Source organism: Rousettus aegyptiacus, unplaced genomic scaffold, assembly GCF_014176215.1.
Source record: "Rousettus aegyptiacus isolate mRouAeg1 unplaced genomic scaffold, mRouAeg1.p scaffold_m13_p_5, whole genome shotgun sequence".
NCBI classification, from domain to species: domain Eukaryota; kingdom Metazoa; phylum Chordata; class Mammalia; order Chiroptera; family Pteropodidae; genus Rousettus; species Rousettus aegyptiacus.
In genome coordinates this window covers 6534167-6560208 of record NW_023416308.1, presented here as the reverse complement: position 1 = coordinate 6560208, position 26042 = coordinate 6534167, and the positions used below count along the sequence as shown (strand labels likewise).

At 51.8% G+C, this 26042-nt stretch overlaps 1 protein-coding gene across 1 annotated transcript in view; it reads right to left on the bottom strand.

Moving 5' to 3' along the window:
• Positions 1–26042, bottom strand: part of OAS3 (2'-5'-oligoadenylate synthetase 3) — a 42384-nt gene extending 16342 nt beyond the window's left edge. Inside the window, exons 1-18 of the mRNA XM_036220944.1 lie at positions 25693–26042; positions 23527–23809; positions 21745–21920; positions 20433–20668; positions 19349–19502; positions 18648–18980; positions 17259–17541; positions 12295–12470; positions 11327–11577; positions 10902–11046; positions 9987–10160; positions 8417–8702; positions 7228–7400; positions 6667–6905; positions 5603–5750; positions 4365–4605; positions 3854–3925; positions 797–1074 (exon numbers count right to left, since the gene is read on the bottom strand). Of these exons, the coding sequence (XP_036076837.1) occupies positions 797–1074; positions 3854–3925; positions 4365–4605; positions 5603–5750; positions 6667–6905; positions 7228–7400; positions 8417–8702; positions 9987–10160; positions 10902–11046; positions 11327–11577; positions 12295–12470; positions 17259–17541; positions 18648–18980; positions 19349–19502; positions 20433–20668; positions 21745–21920; positions 23527–23809; positions 25693–25875 (3831 nt within the window). The 5' untranslated portion in view covers positions 25876–26042. The remainder of the gene's footprint in view (positions 1–796; positions 1075–3853; positions 3926–4364; positions 4606–5602; positions 5751–6666; positions 6906–7227; positions 7401–8416; positions 8703–9986; positions 10161–10901; positions 11047–11326; positions 11578–12294; positions 12471–17258; positions 17542–18647; positions 18981–19348; positions 19503–20432; positions 20669–21744; positions 21921–23526; positions 23810–25692) is intronic.

The following is a 26042-nucleotide window of genomic DNA, read 5'->3' as shown; positions in this document are numbered from 1 at the left end:
TTAACTCCCAGCTCTGACGCCAGCGGTGAAATAACTGCCCCGTGCCTCAGTTTCCTCGTCTGGGCAAGGCAGGAGACACCAAGTGTCTGGGTGCCTTTACTGCTGGGGCTCGTGGCTGTGTGTCAGAGCAGAGGCCGGAAGGCACTGTGGCTGCAGAGGAGTGGGGTGCCAGGGCTGGAGAGCGTGGGGGGTGGGGTGGGAGATCACTAACCCCGCCTCGCCCTGGGGTCGTGGCACCTTCCCAGCGCCGTTCCTCCCCAAAGGCCTGGGCCTGAGGTTTGTGCCCGATTTCTAACCCGATTTCTAACCACCGAGAACCCCTGACCCCCTCTTGAGGTTGCAAAACGACAGAGCGACCTTTTGGGTGGTTTTACTGAAGTCTCAGGTTACGGCTCCATACGTGAGGAGGCTAGAAGCCATAATGGTGAGAAATCACAGCTCCTTTACGGGGTACTAACTATGTACCATGCCCCATACGAAAAGCATGACATGCTTAAGCCTCGTTACACTTTGAGATGGATATCATTCCTCTCCCATTTTACAGATTCAGAGACCGAAGCACAGAGAGGTTAAGCAACCTGTCCCGGTCACACAGCAAGCAGTCAGAGGCACAGCCGGCTCCTGAGCCCGCGCTCCCAAACCCTACTCCATAGCTCATCCTCTCACTCGAGGGTGGGCAGGATAAGATGATGTCTCGTGCATCCAGGGCTCGGCACACATAGGTGATCATCACCACGTTACTCTGCCAGGGACCCTCCTGGCTCCCAGAAACCCCTGATCCCAGCCCCGCACTCACTTTGGCCACACTCGTCACCCTGGCTTCCTGCAGGACGGCACAGATGGTGTCCACAGCCTTGTCGATCTGTTTCTGACTGTCTTCAGAGGGCCTCAGGTATTCCTGGATAAAGGTATCCAACTCCTGGGCAGGCTTCCGGTACAGCGGGTAGTTTCCCATGGCTCCCGCTGTCCTGAGGTGACAGCTGGTGGCAGAGCTGGAAGCTGAGGAAGAACAGCAAGCAGCAACTCCAGGGCTGACAGCCAAGACTGCTTGGAAACTGAAACTGGAAACCGAAACTTAGGGAGGAGCACTGCCCACCGACTTCCTGCGTCCAGGTTCCCTGCCGGCCCCCTGGCTGTGGTCACGTGCCTCCCGGCTGCAGCCGGTGAGTCCTGCTGATGAAACAGCTTCTGAAGCCGGACCGTGGGCTCGATACAGGCCGGCCCTGGGTCCTTGAGCACACCGCCCGCCCTCTTTGTGCCTTGACGTCCCCATTGTAAAACGGGGATCACGGTGGTACCTCTCCCTTCAGGTCACTGCGAAAATGAGACAATACGTGCAAAATGCGTAGAACCGGGTCGGGCATACGGCAAACGCTATCTAAGTGTGTAGTAAGCAAATAAAATTTGACGGCGGGGCCGGGCAGAGGGAGACGCTCTTTCCCCATCTTCCTGTCTGCAGCGGCCTGAGAACTCAGGGTCCCTGAGAGTGATGAGGAGAAAGAGCCTCAGAAAGGTGACGATGGGCTTGCTGAGGGACACACGGCCAAGCGAGGGCTGAGCCGGACGCGGGTTTCATTTTGCCGGGTCCCAGAGCGTCAGACAGCGGCGGCTTCTCTGTGCCCAGTTCCTCGGCATGTGGACACCTTCAGGGAGGGCCTCATCCGGCACTCATCCCACCCACCAAGGACCAAAAAGTCTCGGAGGCACCCACGTCAGAGCTGTGAGGACGAAACTCCCAGAGGGCTCCCACTGGCTGACCCGGTGACGCAGGGGCAGACGTCCCCAAAGCATGAGAAGAACAGAACGCTTCTCTGCCGCGATGCTTAATTTTGCACGTCAACTTGGCTGGGTCATGGTAGCTAGATATTTGCTCAAACGTTATTCTAGATCTTTCTGTGAAGGCTTTTTTTTTTTTTTAAGAGATTAACATTTAGATGAGCGGATTATGAGTAAGGCAGTTTACTCCCTGTAATGTGGGCGGGCCTCGTCTAATCAGTCGAGGGCCTTCATTGGAAAAAAAGTCTGACCTCCCCTGAGGAAGAGGGCATTTCTCCAGCAGATGGCCTTCAGGCTGGAGATGTGACATCAGCCTCTCCCTGGTTCCTCCTGCCAGCCTACGCTGCAGAATTTGGACTTGCCCACCTCCACATTGGCATGAGCCAGTTTCTTAAAATAATTCTCACCCAGCATCTAGATCTACACATCCTGTCGGCTCTGTTTCTCTGGAGAACCTTGACTAACACATGCCCAGGAATGGTCCTTCTCTCCCCTTAACTGACTTTTACTGTGGCATCAAGAGGTCTGCTGGGCAGGGGTCATAGGCTCTTTTCCTGGGTGAAACCTGTAGGCTCAGAGAGGTGGAAACACTTGCCCAAGCTCACACAGCTAGTTAAGTTGTCTGGCTAGGTTCTAATTCCACACTACCTGATTCCAAAGTCTGTGCTTTATTTATGATTATTTTTAAAAGGTTTGATTTTGAAAGAATTTGAAACATTGAGAAACTTTGCAAGATGAGTACAAAGGACTCCCTTGTATCCTCACCCAGGATCCGTCCCGCATTTCATGTGTACGTTATCAGTATTATGATTAGCGAGCCATTTGAGTGCATGTTACAGATACTACGCCCCTTTACTTTTATAAAAAAGTAGACTTGTTTGTTTTAGAGCAGTTTCAGGTTCACAGCTAAATTGGGCAGCAGGCCCAGAGGTCTCCTACATGTCCCCTGCTCCCACACCACACGCCTCTCCCACTGTCAATGTCCCCCACCCAAGTGGGACATTCGTTACAATCGATGAACCCACATTGACTCATCGTAATCACCCAGACCTTTTTCCTCTGAAATACTTGCATACGTATCCCCTACGAACAGGGCTGCTGTCTCCTGGTCCTCCCCTCTGGCAGGGACCACGTCCTCACCCACCGAGCGGAGGAGCTCACAGCATCGCTGCCGGGGATGCTGCCCCGGACACTGTCCCTTGGCCCTGGGCACCCCTTCCTCCAAGTACCACGGGGCTGGGAGCTGAAACGCTCCCTTCTCGGACTCCGCCCCCCAGTTCTGGCTGTAATTTATTTCAGTATATATTTTTTTCAGTTTACAATTTTATTTTTTTAAAATGTTTTCATGTAATAAAAGGTAAACATCCTTGACACACCATTCTTAGGAGGCATCCGTCTGTCAGGCAGCTCACTCGAGTTAACGGAGAAGACAAAACAGGGGACCCAAGTCTGAGGTTATACGTGAGGAAAAAAAAGATCTTTGTCTCCAGTGGGTGGTAGATGAGAAGGGGTAGGACCAGATGGGGTGGGGATGGGCAGGGGCAGGGCAGCTCTCCACCGACCCCCGCCACTGCCAGACCCTGGGCCTGCCTGCTGAGGGCTCTCCCATTCCAGGTGCTTGGCATGGAGTCCTCGGCCCCCTGGGTGGGGGGAGGGGGCCTGGAGGGCTGAGATTGGTCCCAGCTGCGGGGGGAGGGGTGGGAGGGCCTGGGGGGACACAGGCTGCTCTTCCCTCCACTCATGGAGGTCTCAGTTCTCTGGCCAGAACCATCTTCAGTTCCCTGGGGGGTGGGAGGGGAGCTGCTGGGAGCGACAAGGTCGAACTGGCGGGAGGGGAAAGAGGAAACAGCAGAAGCATTAGAACCCAGGCAGCTGTCTGTCCATCCAACGCCTTTCAGCTTGGGGGCGGGGGAGTGTCCGGGGGAGGGAAGGGGGGAGGGCAGGGGAGTGTTTGCGTCGGAGCGGCCTCCTCAAGGTGTCTCACGGGGCTGTCAGAAGCACAGATCAAACGCTGTCCCCCAGTACCGGCTCTAAGTTAGACTGTGCTGAAGGAGGGAGGCAGAAGACACCTTCGTACCATGCTGGCGGCTGTCCGTTCCTGAGACATGTTCGTGGCTGCGGGAGTCCACATTGCCGGGTCTGGACCCAGCTTGGGGGGTGGGGGGGGGCGGGGTGAGGCTGGGGACGGCAGCAGTGACGTCAATGGCAGCAGCAGCAGCCCGACTTCTGATTTAGCTCTGGTGGTCCAATCTCAAAACCAATAGTCCAGTGGTGACCCCAACTTCCTCCACCCCATTCAGGGGTTTAGATGGGCTCCCTTTCTGCTTCCGATTCCTGGAGAACTTTCTGTGTTCGGTGCTGAGCTGCGACCAGGAGGGACGGTGTTGTTGCTGGAATGGAGTCAGGAGTCCCTCCTGCATGGACCTGGTGGATTCGCTCCGGAGGGCGGAGGGAAACAGGCCGCACATGGTCGTGTGGGCAATGGCTCACGTTCAGGCTGTCAGGGGGCAGCCCAGCAGGTACGCCGGCAGGAGAAAAGGCAGGAGCTCAGCGAAAATCCGAGGCGGCAAGGAGGGCCCGGCATCAAGACATGCGCACTGGGAAGATGAGTGAAACCGGAAGGGCGGACACAAGGAGGCCTCCGAGGAAAAGGTGTCCGGTGACGTGTCCAAGGGGAGGGACCACATGGCGTGCATGTCCCCGCTCCCTCTGTCCGTGTCTGTGGCAGACCAAGCTAACCGATCTGGGCATGCGCTCCCGCCGGAGGCCGAGCTCAGAGGACTTCTCGAGAGTCCAGACACACACTGTCGTTCTGGGAGCACCTTCTTCCTGCATCCGGGCCAGACAGTGCTAATCAATCACGGCACCTATGCCTGCTCTCCTATGCTGCATCCACGACAGACATCACTAACTGATTAGGTCACTCTTCCCAGCTATCCATATTTCGGAATCCTCCAAAACCTAGAGCTCCGGGCAGCCATAACCAAGTGAGTGTGGCTGAAAAAGGAGATGAAAATTTTGCCAAGGTGGAAAGTTCTTGGATTGGGGAAGGAGAAGCCACTGGGAGGTCATGGATGGTTTTCAGGAAGAAGGATGTGTGCTTGTGTAGACAGGCAGACAGAAATCAAGGGTAGGGGGTGGGGTGGGGAGGACATTCTCGGCGGGAGCAGGGTGCAGTGTGAGATGCGGTTGAGAACAGAGAGTCATAAGGGCGACAGAGAAGCTGGAACCCCGCGCTGGTGCCGACCTATGGCATCTGGACTCCATTGTGTAGGCAGCAGGAGGCAGGGGAGTGTGTGCAATGGGTAGTCTGATACGGGGGGATTCGATGAAGCTCAGTGGGGCTGGGTAAGCAGAGGGGGCTGCCTGGAGGAGAGGGCAGAACCGGGTGGCAGGAATGTCAGTTGGGAGGCCGGACTGAGGAGAGTGGATTCACTGAACCTCAATCTCTTAATTCTCATTCATTCTCTCTCTCTCTCTCTTTCTCTCTCTCTCTCTCTCTCTCTCTCTCTCTCTCTCTCTCTCTCTCTCACACACACACACACACACACACACACACACACACACCCCCCCCGGGCAGGTGCCCCTGAGTCTCCCCATGCTGAAGGCTGGTGTCCACCTGTCCGTCCGGCGACCACTGATTTTCTGGGCTTCACACGGCAGCCTGGGGAGAGATGTTATCCCTAACCCTTCTGGAGAAGCCAAGACCACGGGGACAGACAGGACAGGGGCACATCCGGGCCCTGACTGCGCCCTGCCCCTTCGGGACGAGTCGGCCCCTCCCCTGACCACGAAGGGAGCTCCCTCTGCACCGCAGGGCTCTCACCTTCACAGGCCACGGCTGGACGCGGCTGCCATCCTTTTTTATGCAGCACAGGGCGGACATGCAGGCTGCTGCTTCCTGGGCCAGCAGGTCCCAGCGGGCATTGTGGCCCAGGTTGCCTGTCGGGTCAGCCGGATCCAGGATGATGGGCCTGCAATTCCCATCCAGGGTCAGTCGTATTCTTGGTGACATGTGGGTGTCCACCTGTGGGATCAGCTGGCCTAGTCTCCTCCCTCCACCCAAAATTCCGCATGGGGCAGGGACAGGGCCCCAGAGGCTCTTCCGTGCTGTAGGCACACACTGGACCGCAGGAGAGAAAATACGCCGCACCTGGATCACCTCTGATGGCCGCATCCTGGCAGACATCACTAATCGATCACGCGGGCCCTTTCGCCACGTGCAGCAGGCATCGTTAATCGATCGTAGCGGTGGTTCGACCGCTCTCCCTTCCCGCCTTCCTGGTAGAGGGCCCTAACTGATGAAGCCACTGCCTTCAGCTGAGCCAATTCACAGCCTCGGCGACCTTGCCAACCTATCACTTTAAGCAGCCACCACCCACGGACCGGAGATGGGTCACGAATCTGTGAAAGGATCTCTGTCATCTCTGCGGCATTTCAGAGGTGGGCAGAAGCCCGAGGGGCGAGACATGCTTGTGTTACCGGGTGGGGTCACAGATAGGGTCGCTGGACTTAACGAAAGCATACGAAGGATCCCCAGTTAAACCTGAGTTTAGGATAAACAATGAATAACGTTTGTTTTTGTTTGTTTGTTTTTAAATAAGTATATCCTGACTACTGCAGCAGACATACTTACTTATACAAAAGAAGTTATTCATCACTTATCTGAAATTCAGATTTAACTTAGAGTCTGGCATTGCATCTGCTAACCCTCTTCCCAGGTGACCAGGAAATGCGCTGCCTGTCCCTCAGGAGTGAAGGACATCACTTCTAGAGAGGAGAATTTTCTAGAACATTCTAGAAAGTTCTAGAAAGCGGATGTTTCTGTCTCTGCTCTGCGCCCTCAGGAGCTGGACTTGAGACTCTGGGACTTCGGGGGCGGGCCTGCACCTGGGCTTCCGAAGCTGCAGCTTCAGGAAGTCGGCCACGGTCTTGTTCTCGTAGTCGTAGTTGACAGTCCAGTAGATGCGGAGCTGGCGGTACTGGGTGACCAGCTCCAGGACAGTGCGGAAGCCCTCGGCCATGTCGAACTGGGTGCCCTGCCCGCCCTGCTCCCAGGCGTACACGGTCAGGAGTTCCAGCCCGTGCTGGGGCGGCAGGGAGCCTTTCCCCTTGGGCATCTTGTTGCACTGGGGAACAAGGAGGAAGAGAATGCGTTGGTCCCCACTGGTGATGAAGGGCTGTGGGAAAGGGGCCCTTCTGGAGCCCGCAAACCCACCCCCAAACTTTTACCGAGCCCCTACAGTGCCAGATGCCTCGCCTTGCATGATCCCATTTAGTCATGTGACATAATGATGTCAGCCCAACTTTACAGATAAGAAAATAAAGCCCCTCGGCTAGGACAAATCCCCCTTCCTGCGGCCCCGACCCGGGGTCCCGACCCGGGCTGGCCCCGCCTCCTCCCGGAAGCGCCCTCCAGAGGCAGAACCGCGGCCCGTCCCGCTGCCGGACCTGCTGGTACCAGTGCTTCACCAGCCGGATCAGACTCTTCAGCTTGGTGGGGCGAGAGATGATGAAGTCGCGCTGCAGCTCCGTGAAGCAGGGCGAGTACTCGCCCGCGTGGCTGTAGCTGTGCACGAGGTCCACGTAGACCTGAGGGCGGGGCCGCGAGTCGCCCAGCTGGCCTGGAGACAGGGGAGGTGACAGTCAGGTCAGGTCACTTCCCAGAGCCGCGGTGGGGCCAACTGAAGGACTTCTGAGATCTCCTAATTGGGTGTTTCCCTACGGATGGTCTGGGACCCCCCCTTGGGAGGACACGCGGTGTTTTTAGGGGGCACGCAAACGTGGCGTGACCTAGTGTCAGATCCCTGATGAGCCTCTTCCTCCCTTTTCTGCCTCCTTTCAACCTACATGTTATCTGTCATGGAGGAGGTCTTGGCTGGGAGCTCAGGTGACACCTGCTCATCATCTCTCTAACAAAGGGAGACCCTCCTGCAGGTGACAGACCTGTATGTGCTGAGAGCTGACATCGCTCTGGTCCCAGGGCACTTAAAGACATTCCTTGGTACCCAAACTCTTGCTCTCTGAACGGAGGAACCGAAAGGGTTCAGATAAATTTCTGGATCGATCCCTCCCTCGCTACTCGTTTTGCAAAGCACCAAGCATGTGGAGTTTTGGGGGATTTTGTCCTTTGGCAAACTCTGCTGTCCAAACTCAGAACCGAAGGAACACAAAGAGATCTGTGTCTGTTTTGTTCAGGGATTTACCCTCCATGCCTGGAAGACTGCTGGGCACACAGTAGGTGCACTTACTGACTGGCCCGATCGAACGGGCCTGCAGCAGGACTGGACGGTAGCACTTGAGGCTGGGGAGGCACTGAGACACTTCGAGTCCTCATTGAGGTAAAACACTGGGACTCAAGGCAGAGGAGTCCCTTGTTCAAGGTCATCCAGTATGTTGGTGGAGTGGCCGGGCCGAGAACCCGGCTCAGAGCCACGGTCAGCCATGTAGCACCTCGGTGTGAATTAGAAAAATTCTAATTTTCTTCGGACATTTTGCAGGGAAGCGGTGATAAACACGCACGTCTGTAACGCCTACGATGCGGACAGGTGTGGGTTGGCTGCGCCCCGCACGGCCCCGACACCTGTTCCTGACCTCTGCTCCTCCCCTTCCTTCTCAGGATGAGGCCTGGGTGCCTCACCTAGGGCGTCGAAGGCTGGCAGCACGTCAAAGTCCACGCTCTGGTCCAGCATCGTCTGGGACGTCAGCGAGAAGCTCAGCACGCGGGGATTCTCCCACTTGGAGATCTCAAACTTCACTTTGAACGGCCAATCCCGCTGACACGCCTCCAGCTGGGCTCGGATCTCCGAGATGATCTCGGCCCGCATGTTCCCTTGCTCGGAGAACTGGCTGAAGCAGCTGAGGAAGACCACGAGGTCGGCATCCGAGCGGCCTTGCAGAGCTGTGCCTTTGGCTGAAGAGCCGCCCTGGGGAGGACACGGCAGGTGGCTTGAGCTCTGCGTGACGTGCTCCTGCTGGAGCCTGTGGGCTCTGGACTCTGAGTGAAGACCTGCTGTGTGACCCTGGGCAAGTCACCCAACCTCTCTGTCTTACATTTTTAATATGGGGTTAATACATGGCATAATGGTGAGAAAAAAAGAAATGTGCAAGACATTAGATCCTTCAACAAATGCAAAATTTCTCATCCCATCCTGTGTGGGAGCTCAGAGTTGTTTTGTTTTGTTTTCGTTGGCTTGTTTTTGGCCTGCAGACAGTTCTCTCAAGCCTGTCTGCCATCAGGAGAGCTTTTAAAAATGACTGATGCCTGCCTCCTAATGCCCCTTGAGACTGTGATTTAATTTTCCTGGGAGGGAGCTTGGACATCAGCATATGTTTTTTTTTAAAAGCCTCCCTGTGATTCTAAGTGAAGGCACAGTTAAGAACTAGCGAGTTAGGCTACTGTCCTCAAGCGTCATGGATGAGGAAGGCAAGGATCAGAGAAGGAAAGCTATTTGCCTGGGGTCACACAGCTAGTCACCAGGCCTGGGACTTGTCATTGGCTGACTCAATGCTGACACTTTTTCCAGAACTAACCTGTTTCTCCCTGTGACTCTAGTCATGAGGTGAGGTCGTATCTGGTATAGTGGATAACATGACTTTTTGTATACTCCCATTATCCTTTCTACCTTCCGGAATCAGCACTGGTTTTTTTAGAGGGAAGCACCCCTTCCCCACACTCAGCCCCAGAGAACCACGTGGGGCTGACTCACAGCATGACCCAGGCGTGGCCGGTCAGCACATAATGTCTCCCTAGCCTTAGTGATGGAGTAAGGAATATATAGCCAGGCCAAAGAAACTCGATCCTAAGACTTCTTCAAATTTTGAGAAAAGAGAATTCCCCTTTTTAGAAGCTTAGAGATGCCAAGGCCCATGATAGGGACAGGGCCTGTCCAAGACAGAAGACAGAGCCAAGAACTATGAAGAAGAGCTGAGTCCTGAAGACCCTGCGTGGGCACCTGGATCTCGCTGTGCCTAAAAGCAGATCTATTCTAGGGTGTTCCATTTTCATCAGCCAACAAACACATTCTTGCTGGTGCTTCTTTTGGCCGTCATGAGCCACCAAACGAAGCTTGTCAGGCACGTCTGGACCCTCCCTCGGCCATCCAGCCATGACCATGGCCTGCTTTCTCTTCTGTGCTTGGCCTTGTGGTGGTCAGGCGAGATCACCAGCCTGCAGGAGCCTCTTTCCCCACAGCTCTCTGGGGACTCACCTTGACTACCTTGAGCACTTTGATGGGGGAATTCCGGAAGCAGTTTTCCCTCAGGAATGAGCAGATGGCATTAACAGCCTTCTTCACCTGATCCAGGAACTGGTCGTTGGGCTGGAGGAACTTACTGATGAACCTGTCGAGGTCCTCGGCGGGGGTCTGATACAGGAGTGCGGGCTGCATAGAGAACCCAGGCAGGGCCAGCTGAGACGGGCTTCCCTGTAACGCCCAGGCCCCGCCCTCCCTGATACCCTATGAGGAGGAGGCTCCCCCTATCTCCAATATCTCCTTTTTCTTCTCAACTGCTTGGCAGGTCCCAGCACCAAAGGGACCAGGGTTCAAGTTCTGGTTCTCCCACCCGCATACAGCCTCAGTTTCCCCATCTTTAAATGGGGCAAGAATGAGGCCCACATCTCACTGGATTGTCTTTGAGTGTTAAGCGCTGGTTTAGGAGCTCCTGCTGCAAAATTGCAAATGTGATAAAAAATCATATCCTTTGGGGATCTGCAAATGACTATCATTGTACGTGGGGCTCCCCAGAAGCAGAGCCCGTGGTGATGGGGAGTCTTTGCACGTGATTAACTGGGGCGGTGCGTGCAGGGGAAAGGGAGGGAGGGAAGCAGGAGAGGGTGGGGAAGTCTCAGCGGAGGAAGCTCCGCCCCCTCCCCGCTCCTCACCCAATCCCACAGGGAGCTCTGGAGCACGAACCACCTCCTTATGTTGGTCCTGCCTTGAAACGAAGGTGGGCCTCTGTGCGCATGTCACCCGGGCACTGGCTGGGATGAAGCGCCCTGTGCCTTGGCTGTAAGCCATCAGCATCCAACACTCCCAGCATCTGGGGACATGCGCACGGGCAGGGAGAGGGCATCTGGGACAAGGCATCTACGGCGTCTGTCACCTCTGGGACCCACGTCTTACCATCACGTCCCACGGCTCCACAGGCGTCCCTTCTCTACTCATCAAGCAGGCCTGAGTCTCCAAGGCTGCAGCATCCTTGGCCAGTAGCTCCCAGCTGCCGTGGGCCACGTTCCAGGTGGGGTCAGCAGGGTCCAGGATCAGGGGCCTGGAGGGCAGAGCGGGTGGGCAGGCAGGTGGGGAAAGTGGGAAGCAGTGAAGGAGCCGGGCGGTAGGTGAGACCGTGAGGGGGCCTGGGTGCTGGGCAGAGGGAGAAGGATGTCAGGACGTTCAAGTGGGCCCAATCTTGCCCAAGCACAGCAGCTACTGAGTGGCCCTTCAGGGGGCACCTCCACCCCGCCATGGACCCCTCCTGAATACAGTGGCTCCAGGATGACGGTGGGAGAGAAGGATGCCGCAGGTCGGGAAATGAGGTGGTGGGTTCGCACCTGGGTTTCTGAAGCTGGCCAAGCAGGTGTGTTCTGACACTTGGGTCCTCCAAGCCATAGTTGACTGTCCAGAAGACACTGAGGTGCTGGTGCTTTCGGACAAGGCTGAGGACGGTCCTTAGGCCTTCAGCCATGTTGAAACTCGCCTTCCCACAGCCCTGCTCCCAGGCGAAGATGGTCAGGAGCTCCAGGGCATAGGCTGGGGGCAGGGAGGCACAGCCCGACCACTCTCCTTTGTTCTGAGCTGCAACCTAGGTCACCCAAGGCCAATCAAAGAATCAGTGGATGTGAGCACCTCCCTTGTGCTGAGCATGGTCCTAAGCACTTGGAGAAGGAGGGGAATATACAAAACAAAACCAGAGAAATAGAATCTTGGGGATGGCCTGGCTCACCTTTCTCGTTTTACAAGTGGGAAAACCGAGGTCCAAAGTAGGGTGGTGGCTTGTGCAAGGTTACACAGCGAGACTAAGAAGCTCAGACTTGGGTCTTTGCCTAGAGCCTTTCCTCACAGCAGTTAGCAATGGTGGGCGCTCAGTCAACGTTTGCTGAATAAATGACTGCGTAAATGCGAGCTGGCTTTCAGAGAAGCGTTTGCTGAGGGGACTCTGATGGATGCTCAGGGTTTAGCACAACTTGTAAAGGAGATGGCGATGGGGAACCGCGTAAGCAAAGGCTCAGAAGTGAGAAAGAACAGGGAAAGCATGAGCCGTGTGAGGCTCGAGAAGGACTGTGAACCTCAGCCACGAGAAATGAGGATCTCTGGACTGGATTCAGAAAAGATTCCCTCTCAGCCAAGGGCTTCCACATCTGGGCAGGAAATGAAGAATGGAGGAGGTGGTCCTTCCGCTGGGGATGGCTCATAAAAAGTGAAGGAGGGGGCGCTGTCTGTGTAGGGGAGGAGCTGATTGGCCAGGCAGTTGCCATGACAGCGACTTCCTGGGAGGAGCAAGGTGGTACGGAGGCCTCACCTGGCGGTACCAGTGCTTCACCAGCAGGATCAGGTTCTTTAGCTTGGGTGGGCGAATGTTCACGAAGTTCCTCCGCAGCTCCGTGAAGCAGGCAGCATGCTCGCCCTCCCGGGAGCCGCTGGCTAGAAGGGTCGAGTAGACCTGGGGGTCAGGTTTGGTGCCGGAGCTGAGCGGCCCTGTGGATGTTGGAAACACTCTTAAGTGTGCAATTCTAAATGAAGACAGCAGCATTTCCCAGCCCAGCCACTCGCCAGCCTTCGATATCGTAACATGGATTATATAACTTTGCAATCAGTAATATACAGTCTATAACATAGAATAACAATCAGAAGAATTATTTTTTTTAGCACCAACTACATGCTGGGTACTTCAATGATTTTTACTAATCCACCCAATAACTCCGCAAGGTGGATAATCTTGCACCCAAACAAGCTATGTAACAAAGTGGTTAAGAGAATGAACTTTGGAGACAGGCCTCGGTTCAAATCCCAAGCTGTGTGACCTTGGCCCTTTGGGTCTCAGTTTCCTTATCTGTAAAAGGGGGATAATAACACCTACCTCATAAGGCTATGATAAGAATGAAATGAAGTCTACGTGTGAAGCGTTCAGAACAATGCTTAGAACATACCAGGTATTCAATGACCATACACCACTGCTAGTATTAATATTTTCTCCCGGAAGAGAAAAACCAAGGCCAAGAGAGGAAACCAGAATGAGCCCCACCCTTCTCTTTCATAAGCCTGGCACTCAGGAATAGACGCCGTCTTCATGGAAGGCGACTGAGAAAGGGGCACCCTTTAACAGAGACAGGCATTAAGGAAGTTTTGGGTTATGTGGGGGGAATAAACTCCCCCATGAGAAATTGAAGTCCCAATCTTCTGCCAGATGAGGATGTGAAGACTGAATTTACAGTGCCTTTATTCACAGTGGTGAAAGCCCAGACTATTCAATTGAGGGAAAACAGGCCTGGGAATTAGTGGAACTCTTGGGGTTCCGCTAGAAGCAAAATAAACACTTGGTTCCCTGAGGCTATCTCTTCAACCTAGAGCAGAAGGAACTTCCACAGGAAAAGGAAAGGAAATAAAAGCTCCAGATGCCCCAGAGATGAGCTCACAATAAAAAATGACAAACTACGCGAGGAACTGATCCCCCATGAGGGAGTCAGGAGACATAACAGGAGAGTGAACACTTCAGGAATTTGAGAAAATAGGGCCAATCCGAGAGACTAAAATAAGCATATTTAAAGTAAAGAGATAAAAGGGACTGAAGTCATAATGAAAGAATAGAAGCCCGTGAGCAAATAACAGGTTGGTTTGAGGATGAGCTACACAGAACTTCCGGAAGTGAAAAATAAGTCATTGGGATTTATTAAAAATTAAGATACGTAGCAGACCAGACGCACTGGAAGACACAGTAAACTGGAAGACACAGGGAGCCACTGAGCAGCAGGAAGCCTGCGAAACAAAGGAAAGGGAAATGCGAGAGATTGGAGGCACAGAGGATGAAGTGAGAAACTGTTTAACGGGAGTTTCCAGAAGCGGAGAATAGAGAAAACAGGAGAGAGACAACATTCAAAGAGATATTAGACGTCTCCCCAAAACTAAAGGAAGAATTCGAGTTTTCAGATTGAGGAATCATAACAAATTCCAAACAGTATAATTAAAAAGAAATCTATATACATATTGGAAATGGAAGAATACTCTGGACCGAAAGAACGTCTTGAAAGCAACCAAAAAGGAAAACAAAACCACACATACATCATCGTCGTCGTCATCCTCATCCTCATCATCATCATCATCATCAACAACAACAAAGACATAAACTAACGGCTGATTTTCTCAGCAACCACAGAGGTCAGAAGACAGTCAAACGGAAGAAAAGATCTGGCAGACATTTCCTCCAAGAGCGAGGTTGAAACAGAAACGTTTCTAGACAGAGCTGAGAAAATGTATCACTCATAAACCCTTTCTGAAAAAAAAAAAAAGTATTACAGGATATATTTCTATAAGAAAGAAGTGACTCTAGAAGGAAGAAATGGAAATTTCTTCCAATGATGAGGGGAAAGATCTTGCCAATTATGTTCATAGATTAGTGTCTTGTATGTCAGTTCTAATATTTTATTAAACCCCTCAAAATTATTATATTATTTTTGTTTGTTTAATTTTTGTCTTTTTACCTTTATGCTACTTATAATAAAAGGTACAATTACAACTTAATAACATATCCTTTAAAGGAAAAAAGGGAAGAAGGAAGGCTAGAAAAACACTATCAAAAGAAAAATGCAAATTAAAACCACAATGAGGTATCACCTCACAGCTGTCAGAATGGCTATCATCAATAAATCAAAGAACAACAAGTGTTAGCGAGGATGCGGAGAAAAGGGAACCCTCAGACACTGTTGGTGAGACTGCAGATTGGTACAGCTACAATGAAAAACAGTCTGGAGATTTCTCAAAAAGTTAAAAATGGACCTACCTTTTGACCCAGTAATTGCACTTTTGAATATTGATCCAAAGAAAACCTAAACAATAATTCATAAAGATCTATGCACCCCTATGTACATGGCAGTACAATTTACAATAGCCAAGATATGGAAGCAACCTAAATGCCATCAACAGATGACTGGATAAAGAAGTTATGGTTTATATATACAATGGAATATTACTCAGCCATAAAAAATTAAATCTCACCATTTGCAATGGACCTAGAGGTTGTTAAGATGAATGAAGTCAGACAGAGAAAGATAAGTACCATAAGACTTCACTTATATGTGGAATCTGAGGAACTGCAAAAAACCCAAATCAAAACAGACTTACACATATAGAGGACAATCTGGTGATGGCCAGAGGGGAGGGGGATGGGGGAGCTGGGAGAAAGGGGTGAAGGGTTAAAGAAGTACAAATTAGTAGTTGATAGATGGTCACAGGGATGGGGAGTGGTCAGCAGCAGAGGGAAGATGGAGTAATCAGGGGAACTGTTTCATAAACTATATAAATGTCTAACCTATGTGCTATATACTCGAAACTAATAATAAAATAAATTTTAAGAATAAGATCTCTGTAAAAACACACACACACACACACACACAAACATCAGTGCAGCTCTATTATTATCAGACAAAAAAGGCTTTAAGGAAAATAGAATTTAGAAATAATGAGGATTATCACCTAACGATAAAAGGGAAAGTCCAAGAGAAATATAATTATGTACTTACATGTTCCTTAATGATACAACCTCACAATATTAAAATCAAAACTTTTCAGAATTATAAGGAGAAACTGACAAATCTCCATTCAGAGCAGGAGATTTTAAGATATCCCATCATAAACTGATAGACTAAAGAAGAAAAAAAAAAAAAGTAATACAGAGATGAACAAAGGTCAGAGGCTAGATCTAAAGTATCTATACAGAAGCCCGCATTCAATCATGGAAAGCATACATTCTTCTCAACCATGGGAAACGTAGAAAGTGCCAACAAATTCCAAAGAACTGGTATCCCATAAGGGATATTTTCTGATTGCAATTGAAAATAGAAAAAGTTAACATAGGGAATATAGTCATTAATATTAAAATAACTAAGGATGGTGTCAAATGAGCAGTAGACTTATTGGGGTGATCACTTCATATATCCATGTCTAATTACATGCGTCAATGTCGTACACTTGAAACTAATATAATGTTGTATAGTATTACATGTCAACTGTAACTGAAGAATAAAAAAGATAACTAAATGCCCAAAGCATACAAACCAAAAAACCCCCAAAACGAAAACAAACCCCCAAAATATTTGGAAGTGGAAATCTACTTCCAAATATTTATGGATGAAAGAACAAATCGGAATGTCATAATTAAAAGTACAAAATATTTAGACCTGAGTGATAATAAAAATTATACATATATATAATCTCTACCTAAAGATAGAAAATTGTTTTTAACTAATATGTAAAATATATTATTGTTAAATATTATATATAAAAATAACTTATAAAAATTCATATATATGAATTTTAACCCAAACCTGTTATAACTGGCATAATTGTTTATGGATTTCATAGCTTTGAAATCCATAAACAGAAGCTAGTGGCAAAATGGAATCAGGCCAATAATTTCTAAAGATGCCATGCCTGTCAGACCAGTTCCATTAGTTTTGTCTTATTTGTATTGTTTATTTTGAATAATGAATGATGTTGGGCTATAGATTAATTTGTTATTATCCAATTAATTTGTTATTATCTGATTGATAATGAATGATGCCTGGGTGGTAGATTAGTTTGTTATTATCTGTTTAATTTGTTTTGTGTAGGGTCTAATCACAGCTCCATTCACAATGTCAGCATTTAATAAACATTTGGGGATGATCATTGAAACCTAACAATGTGTATTGTCCATTTAATCACCATAATACAGGAACTATCATGCCTTATATGTTGACTATGTACTCAGAGTTTAAAAGAGATCATGATACTCAGATTTATGTCTGACTATGTTAAAATAAACACTGAGTTTGAAACAAAAAAAAATTATACATATAAAATACGCTATGTAGCTAAAGTGTAACTGTAGATGGACGTGTATAGCCTTAATTGCATTTATTAAGATTGACAATCGCTAAGCTAAGACTCAGCTCAAAAGTTAGAAAATTAACAATAAAGTAAAGCCTCAAAACAAGGAAGGAAATTTCAACATGTAATTGCTTAGGGAAAGACAAAAAAAAAAAAAACCCAAGCAGATATGGAGAATTGCTAACATTCATTAAATGGTCACTGGAGTACATGGGTGTGTGGTATCTATAGTTTTCTGTATGTTTGAAACATTTCGTAATTAAGACTTTAATAAATTTATGAGCACAAAATAGTTATAAATTGCTGATGATGTTGACTTTAGGTACCCCACGGTTTTCAATGCTTAGAATATTGCAAGCTCCCTGGTCCCCTGGGGTCCCTATTAGGCTGGGCACCTCTCACCCACGGCATCAAAGACGGGCAGCAAGCTGACGTCCATCTGGCTTCCTAGGGCTGTGGACACTAGCCGGAACTGCAAAGCCTCGGGCACAGTGTGGTTTGAAAACTGGAGGCTCAGGTGGGGGACGGGACCCTGCCACCAGGATTCCAGCTGTGCCCGCATCTCTTCAAGGATCTCTGCACGGCGGGCCCTCTGGTCTCTGTAGTTCTTGAAGCAGTTGAGGAAGATGGCGAGTTCGACATCGCAGCCACCCCTGAGGTGCGTGCCCCGGCCGAATGAGCCTCCCTGTAGAGAGAGGGAAGAACATCGCAGACCAGTGACTGTTTCTGGGCCCAGAAGTCAGACTGTGACCTTGCCAGCAGCCTCCCATCGGCAGCCCTGAAACCGCTCCGTCACTGATGTTGGGTCTGCACGAGCCGTGTGACCTCTGACCGTCAGAAGCCTGGCAAAGTCAGACTGTATCAGCCTGCACCTGCCCTCTGATCCCGAAGCCCGCACAGTCAGACGATCTTTGGCAACTGATAACAGGCGTGGGGGCGGGGGAAAGTGATCAAAGATTTTAGCCAAACATCTGCGGCACCTACGGATGGCATATCTGGACCACGGCTTGCAAACTGAGGTCCCGGGCCCAAATGGGGCCTACAGATGTGCTCTGATGGCCCGTTTCAATCAATCAATGTGTTCATTCACTCATTCATTCATTCATTCATTCAACAGGCATTGATTGAACGCTTACACGTATGGGTACGAGAGTGGAGGAGAGTTACTTGTTCTCCTGGAACTTAAATTCTGTCAGCGGGAGGCAGGGACAGTCAGCAAACATTAGCCCCCAGAAAGTGCCGCATGCTGTGCGTGGAGGCCAAGGCGGGAAGGGGGCTGGGGGTGCAGTGGAGGCTGCGACTATCAGCGGAGCAGTCAGGCCTCCTGGGAAGGGCACTTGGAGCACAGACTTAAAGGAGGAGAGGAAGCGAGCCAACGGAAGGGGAAGGACATTACAGGAAGAGCATTGACGGTGGGGACGTGCGCCTGGCGAGTTCCAGAAGCAGCCAGGAGGCTGGCACAGAGCAAGTGAAGGCCAGAGAGAGACCAGGGCCGGATCCTACGGGCCTTGAGGCCACTGTGCTCTGTGAAACCATGGAGGAGACTGCGTTGAGAGGTGAAGTGATCTGATGTGATCTGATTATGGTAGCAGTGATTAAAAAAAAAAACAAAACAACCACACGTGTTTTTTTTCTAAAGCTGGTACTTAAATATATACCTCCAGTCAGCAAACTACCCTCCAGGGATGTCCACTTCCCTTGCCTGTCCTCAGCTGCACCGCTGTGACCCCTTCCTTCCCCACTGAGGTCCACCAATGGGGTCCCATCGGTGTCTCCACCCGCCCAACTCACCTTGCTGACTCTCGAGGCCTTGTAGACACAGTTCTTACGGAGGTGGCTCAGGATGCTGTCGATGGCCTTCTTCACCTGATTCAGGAACTGGGGATTTGGCTGCAGGTGGTCTTGGATGAAGCGGTCCAGCTCATTGGCGGGGATCTGAGACAGATCTGGCGTAGAGGGGGTGATGCTGGCCACCACTGAGGGGTCAGGAGCCAGGCATGAGGGCTGCCTGTTCTCTGCCCTTGGGCACACAGCATTGAGAGCGCTGCTGTCCCTGGGGGTCTTCGGAACAGGGTCTCCCAGGACGTGGTGGTTCGAACCCAAGCACCCAGCAGGTGGAAAGCCCTGGAAGTTGTGGAAGGAGCTGTGTTACCCATGCAGAGGTTTCTATGTCCCCTCCCTCACCAGCCCCCTTCCAAGGTATAGTCAGGGGGACTGAGACTTAGAGAGGGGAAGTGGGAGGTCGCCCGCACGGCGCCTTTGTGCAGATTAGGAAAAGGTGCCCTTACAAAGGGAATACATTATAAAAAGGTCCACAATAACCACACGAAGACGCAGGCTCGGCTTGGCAATCATAGTTTTACATGCCCACAGTCCCCCCTTTCTCAATCTGTCCCACACCCCACCCACCCCAGTGCACAGCAGAGGCTCAGGAAGCCCTGAGCGCATAAATTAGGTAAAGCACCCAGGGGTCCTGGGAGCCCCTCACTCACTGACAACTCCCAGGGCTGCACAGCGCCCCCTGCTGCCTGAAGAAAGCATGGCTGGTCATAGCTGGACTCTGCCTCCCGGGCCAGCAGATCCCAGCGCCAAGCTGCCCCGTTCCCCACGTCCCACGTGGGGTCAGCAGGGTCCAGGATCACGGGCCTGCAAATCCAGAAGGACAAGAAAATTCTGGTCAGCGAGACGGTCAAGATCAGGGGCTCTGGAGTCAAGCTGACCTGGCTCTATTCCCAACTCTGCTCCTTCCCAGCTGTGTGACCTGAGGCAGCTGACTTACTTCTCTGAGCCTCAGTTTCCTCATTTCTAAAATGGGGTAACAACAATGCCTGACCTGGCAGGCTGTGGTGGAGAGTAAATGGGAGTAATGGTCGTTAGAATCACGAGGTACCAGGAACCACCCCCGGGAAACCTGAGTGACGTACACCCTATGACTCAGCAATTTCATTCCCAGGTATAAGTCCAACACATAGGTGTATGTGCTGAAACACAGGCTAGTGAGCGCGGCCCCCTTTGTAATAACCCCCGAGTGCGAAGAATGGGCATCGCGAGTAGAATGGATACGAATTTACATGATGGATACGATTCGGCAATACAAGAGAAGGAGCCATGACTGCAGGTAACTAACTATACAACAATACGGATGAATCTCAAAGACGCAGAAGTACATGCCGTATTATGATTCCGCCGAAATGAGATTGAAAAGCCGAACTGTAACGAGAACGGTCAGAATGGGGTTACCTTGGCACAAGGGAAGCTCCTGGGGTGCTGGAATATTCTACCTTGATCTGGTGGTGGCTTCGCAGGTATGTTAACTTTACAGAGTCACCAAAATGTGCATTTGGGGGTGGGTATCTTATACGTCACTAAAACGTGCATGCTCAAAACGTGTATAGTTTGTAAACTCCCGCGAGTGATTTTAATTTCCATAAACTGGGGCTGAATCCCGTGAATTAGGACATGCATGTGTAGCCTCTGGCTTCGGCCTTCGGTAGGAACGACCTGTTTTATCATTGCTAACCATCTCCCCAGGGCCAGGCACAGGCGAGCGGGCAGTGGTGGGGTACGAGGAGGTACCTGGGTCTCTCAAGCTGGCGCTGCAAGAATGTCCCAACTGCGGGGTCCTCGAAGCTGTAGTTGATGGTCCAGAAAACACACAGGTGCTGGTACTGTTGGATCAGGCCCAGGACGGTCCGGAGGCCTTGGGCCAGGACGAAGGCATCCTTCCCACAGCCCTGCTCCCAGGCGAAGACAGTCAGCAGCTCCAAGGCATAGTCTGGGGGCATCTCCTTCTTCGACTCCTGTGGGCACACCTGTCAGAGGACAGGGCAGCGGGTGGGCTTAGAGGGTGAGGGTGGTGGGAGGGCTCGTTTTCTGCAGAACTTCGTTGAGTCTCTCAGTCTCTGGGGTGGGGACCCAGCAGGCTGAGCCTGGGATGAGACGATATGTTCCAAGCCTGTTCCAGGAGCAACCTGGTGTTTCTCGTCTGTCCTCACTGCTGGGGATTCGGCAATGTGGTTGGCTCAGATTCTGGTGGGGGATGGAGAGGTACGAGATTCAAGTGCCCAGGAGACAGGAACAGGCAGAGAGTCCAGCAGGAGGACTGAGACCATCACCTATGGGCCCAAGTGAAAGCATGGCAGAACTTGCCCAGCGTCACGTGGCAAGCCGGTGGCCGAGCAAGAATCGGCACTGAGGACTTCCTCATACTGGATCTGCTGTAGGCTTTGACCTTCTGTTGGAAGGTCACGCCTTAAGATTTGGGGCGGCCTGTTCCCATTTCTCCAGTCCCAGGCTGGGCCCCCTGCCCCACTGCACGTCTATCCACAAGCATGGACAGTGCCGGGGGCCATTCCTGAGGCTGGGTGGGAGGTGTACAAACTCAACATAACTTCAGACTCCACGTAAAATATTCCACCTAGTTTCAAAGCCCTAACTATGAAAAAGAAGTTCTCACACACACACACAAAAAACCCTTCGGAATAAAACAGGAGAATAATTTTTGAAAGTCAGTGTAGGAAAAGCCTTCTAAGACAAGACACGCAAAGCACAAATCACATAAGAAAAAGATGAACGCATCCGATTACATTAAAATTCAAACATTTTCTGTGACGAATGACTTATAAGCAAAGTAAAAGTACAAGCGCAGATTGGGAGAATAGCTTTGTCTCATTCGAACCGAATAAAAACCAGCACCCAGGATAGATCAAGAGCTCCGACAAATCAACCGGAAAAAGGCAGCCGACCCAGTAGAAAATTTCGGACAAACGATACGAACGGGAGATCCCCGGAAAGAGAAATATGGACGGCTGATGACCACAAGAACGCATGCTCGCGGTCATGGAAGCGCAGATTCACACGGTCACGTGCCTGGCGCGAGGCCCCTCACCTGGCGGTACCAGTGCTTCACCAGCAGGATCAGGTTCTTCAGCTTGGCGGGCCGAGTGTTCATGAAGTTTCTCCGCAGCTCTGTGAAGCAGGCCGCATGCTCGCCCCCCTGACAGCCGCTGTCCAGGAGGGTCGAGTAGGCCTGGGCCTTGGCTTTGATGTTGGACTTGAGTTGCCCTGCGAATGTGAAGGCCTGTGAGTCAAAGAGGGTGCTCAGGACGCAGGATGGAAGGTTGGGGCACTGGGAGAGAGCGAGGAGAATGAGGGGTGGGGGTACACCGGTATGGGCGCTGGAGGATGAGGAAGAGAGCCTGGAGTCTTGCAGGAGGCAGGGAGGAAAGCTCCAGACCAGAAGCAACGGGCCCTTCTTTGCAAATGGCCAGGGTGCCCCCAGGGGCCAGCCCCAAAGAAGTGTGTAGCCTCATTCCTAGAAGGCTACACGGGAGCGTGCTTCCAGCTGAGTCAGGAGTCGCAATAACCTGGCAATTCTTTCTCCCTGGGACTCCCTCGGGCCATACTAAAATACCACTGGACACGCCTTTCATTAACTGGTGCCAGGCGGAGAGGAAACGATGCCAGAGAAATACAAGGCAAGAGGTTCTGATTCCTTAGCAGTGATGGCTAATATTTTTTTGAGCGCTTACTGCGCGCCAGGCCCTGTGCCAAAAGCTTAAACGAGGCTGGTCATTGTATCCCCACCAAAACCTTCCCATGCTTCACCTGGCTTTATAGCTGCGGAAACCTGCCCAAAGTTATACAGCTGGAGACAGGATTGGGACGCAGAGCCAGCTGGCTTCGTGGCGTGTGCCCACTTCCCAAAGGCCTGGCTTGGGAAAAGTCAACAGTCTCCATAGTCTCCTAAGTTCCTGACATCACTTATTCGCTGTGTGACTTTGGGCGAGCTACTATACATCTCTGTGCCTCGGCGCCCCTGTCGGTAAAATGGACGATAAGACAGTACGGACCTCGCAGGTTTGTTCCGAGGAGTTCATGAGCTAAAACACGTCAAGTGCTTGGTGTAGTTAAGCATTTAATGAGGAGTAGCTGTCATGATTAATATACCTCTCCCCAGAGGGTGAGCATACAGGCATGGGAGAGTGTGGCTGTCTCCTAGGGCAGCCTAACCCTGGATAAGCTCCCAGAGCATCATGGTAAATAATTAATAACAATACTGATAGAAAAAATAACGATAAGGAAAAAAGATTTAAAAATAGCGAGCACTCATAGAGCCTTATCATGTGCCAGGCATGAAGTTCAGCATATAGTCCCTCCGACAACTCTAGGACAGCTCACTATTGTCCTATTATTATCACCCGCATCTGACAGAGGCAGACACACAGTCAAATTATTATGTTAAATCGGGCATGAGTATATTGCGAAGGAGAATGCAAAAATCACGTTAATGCCTTCAAGATAAAAGATCTTGCAGAATACTGGCCTTGTCCCCAGACCCCGGCTGCCGGGCACGTGTCCCTTTGCCTTCTGCCCTGGGACATTTACGGAAGGGCTGAGCAGTGCTGCTCTAAGCGGTGGCTGAAGGATATTCTCCCCGGTGACTTGAGTGGAGGGCCAAGCACCTTGACGCCAGGACCACAGATCCAGGAGGAACTGGGCCTTCTTGGCCTTTGTCTAATCCAAACCTAATATGTTTAGTTAAGAAACTGAAGCCCTGACAGGGTGACCCAGGTCCCACAGCTAGTCGGTGGCAGGACTTCAGCTGGAAGCCTTGTCTTACTCCTTATGACCTTGCCTCTGCCCCTGGAATTGCCCAGGCAGCCCTCACCCAGAGCGTCGAAGGCGGGCACCATGCTAACATCCATCCAGTTCTCAGGGTCTGTAGATGCCAGTCGGAACCGGAGGACCCCGGGCGTGTCCTGCTCAGGAAGCTCGAGGCTCAGACCGGGACCTGGGTTCTGCCACCAGGACTTCAACAGTGCCCGCATGTCCTCGATGACCTCCGTACGGTGAGCCCCCTGGTCCTCGTAGCTCTTGAAGCAGTCGAGGAAGATGACAAGTTCACAGTCACTGCCCCCCCGCAGAGCCGTGCCCCGGCCAGAGGATCCTCCCTAGGAAGAAAACAAAAATAACTCAGAATCCTGCATTCTCCAGATGTAGTGCCCACTTGGGCTGGCGGGTGATTTCAGTGAGGCAAGTGGGGTGGGTGGAGGCTGTGGCCACACGCAGTAATGTGGGCCCAAGGCAGCGAGGTCTGGCTTTTCAAGAAAAGCCAGTATCAACCAGGATTATCCCTCTAGGGACATCCCCTTCACCCAACTGGGATCGCTACCTGTCCCAGTGGTGAGCCGCCAGTCCCTCACACGGAGGGCACCAGGGGAACGGGGCAGAGCCGAGAGGAATATGGCAGACTAAGCATTTCTTAGGTGTTTTGTACACGATCACCTCATTTAACCTTCCTAACAAGCCTGGGAGGGAGGTGCTATGATTGCTCTCACTTTACAAATCAGGAAACAAAACTCTGTGTGTGTGTGTGTGTGTGTGTGTGTTGGGGGGGCAGGGGGTGGAGGATTGCTATTGGCTCATGACACCTCAGCCAAAAGAGGCAACACTTCGATTTGAACGCAGGAAGTCAAGCTCCAAACCCACATTATTTTTTTTTCATAAATTAATTCAGTTAAAAACAGTTTGTATTATGAAAGGTTTCCAAACCTCGCAGAAGAAGAGAGGAGTTTAAAGAAGTCTTTTGCCCCATTCGCCTCATTTGTTCAACCACCTTTTTTTTCCCCTCTTTATGTGATTTTGAAAGGAATTCCAGCCAAAGTGTCATTTTACCCATACAGTTTCATGGGTATCTCTAAAATGACGATTCCCTGTGGCGAGCGACTGTGCCCCCCAGGGGACACTTAGCAATGTCTGGGGACATTTTTTGGTGATCACGTTGGCCATGGGGTGGGGGGGGGGTCCTGCTTCGACCCCTTCTTCGCTTTCTGGTTCATCTTGTGCCTCTCACTCCCGCTGTGGGATCGGCCATTCCTCCGGCTGGAAACGAAGCCCATAGCCGGCCTCACTGCCCCCACCGCCTCCCTCAGACGCTCCAGTGACTGGAAAGCCAAAAGTGAAGTGAAACCACGAAAGCCGTTCCACGTTTTCCAGGAAGCCACGGATGCCGGAGATTCAGAGATCCTTCCACTCTGGTCCTGCAGAAATCCTTCTGTCCATCCCAAAGGCAGAAATCCCGCCCCCCACATCTCCTGTGCCTCAAATCTCTCCTCCTTCCCCACCTCCCAGGCTAAGGGTCAGCCCCAGGAAACTGCTAGCTTGATCTACCCCAGCACTCCCGAGTTTACCCTGAAGGTACAGGAGCTGAGCTTGTCTCCTCCCCCAGTCTGTGGGCATCCTGAGGTCACAGTGGCAACATGATGAAATGTGACCAGGCCAAAAAGTGGCCCGGGCAGGGGTTTAACCACGCCCGGTCTCTGTTTTCCCATCCATTAAACAGGGACAATAAATTCTGCCTCGCTGAATGTGAGGATAAAGTGAGGTAAGATGCATCTAACGAGACAATGATCATTGTTATGTGGTAACTTCTCGATAAATTGGGCCATTATGGCTATTATAGAAGGCTATCATTGCTGCACCTTCTGGCCAGGCATAGTGTGGGACCCGTAGGCCGGTGAATGAGTGAGTGAGTAAATGAATGAATGAATGAGATGACCATCAGCACAGACGCAGGAATGATCCTCTCTGGCTTTGAATCCTGACTGGACCTCTTACAGGCTTAAACACTGTTTCTTTGGCTTTCCGTGCCTCAGTTTACCCCATCTGTCGAGTAGGCGTTAACTGCTGGGAGCATAGTATATTTTCAGGGCACTTTGCCCGGCCCTGGAGCTTAGTTAAGTGTTAAAGCGTCCCCCTCCCGCCCCCCACCCCGCCCACCGTAACGAGGATGGCCCCGCGGGCGCCCCTGCCCCCCCCCCCCCCCCGCGCTCACCTTGGCGACTTTGAGCACGCGCCACCGCGGGGCGGCAGCGTCGGGGCGGCCCCTGCGCTCCCTCAGGGCGGCTGCGAGGTCGCCCAGGGCGCGCCGCGCGAGCGCCGTGAAGTCCGCGGGCGGCTGCAGGCTGCCGACCACCAGGGTGTCCAGCGAGTCCGCGGGGGTGCGGTACACATCCATGGCCTGGCGCAGGGGGTGGGGGGCGACAGGGCACCGGGGTTCTGGGTGCGCGCCGCGGGCTCGCGTGCGCTCTCCTGCCTCTGGGCGTGCGCTCCGGGGTTTGCGCGGTGCCCACCCCCCCGCCACCAGCCCTGGTGCCCGCAGCGCCCGGCCCTAGGTCCTGCAGT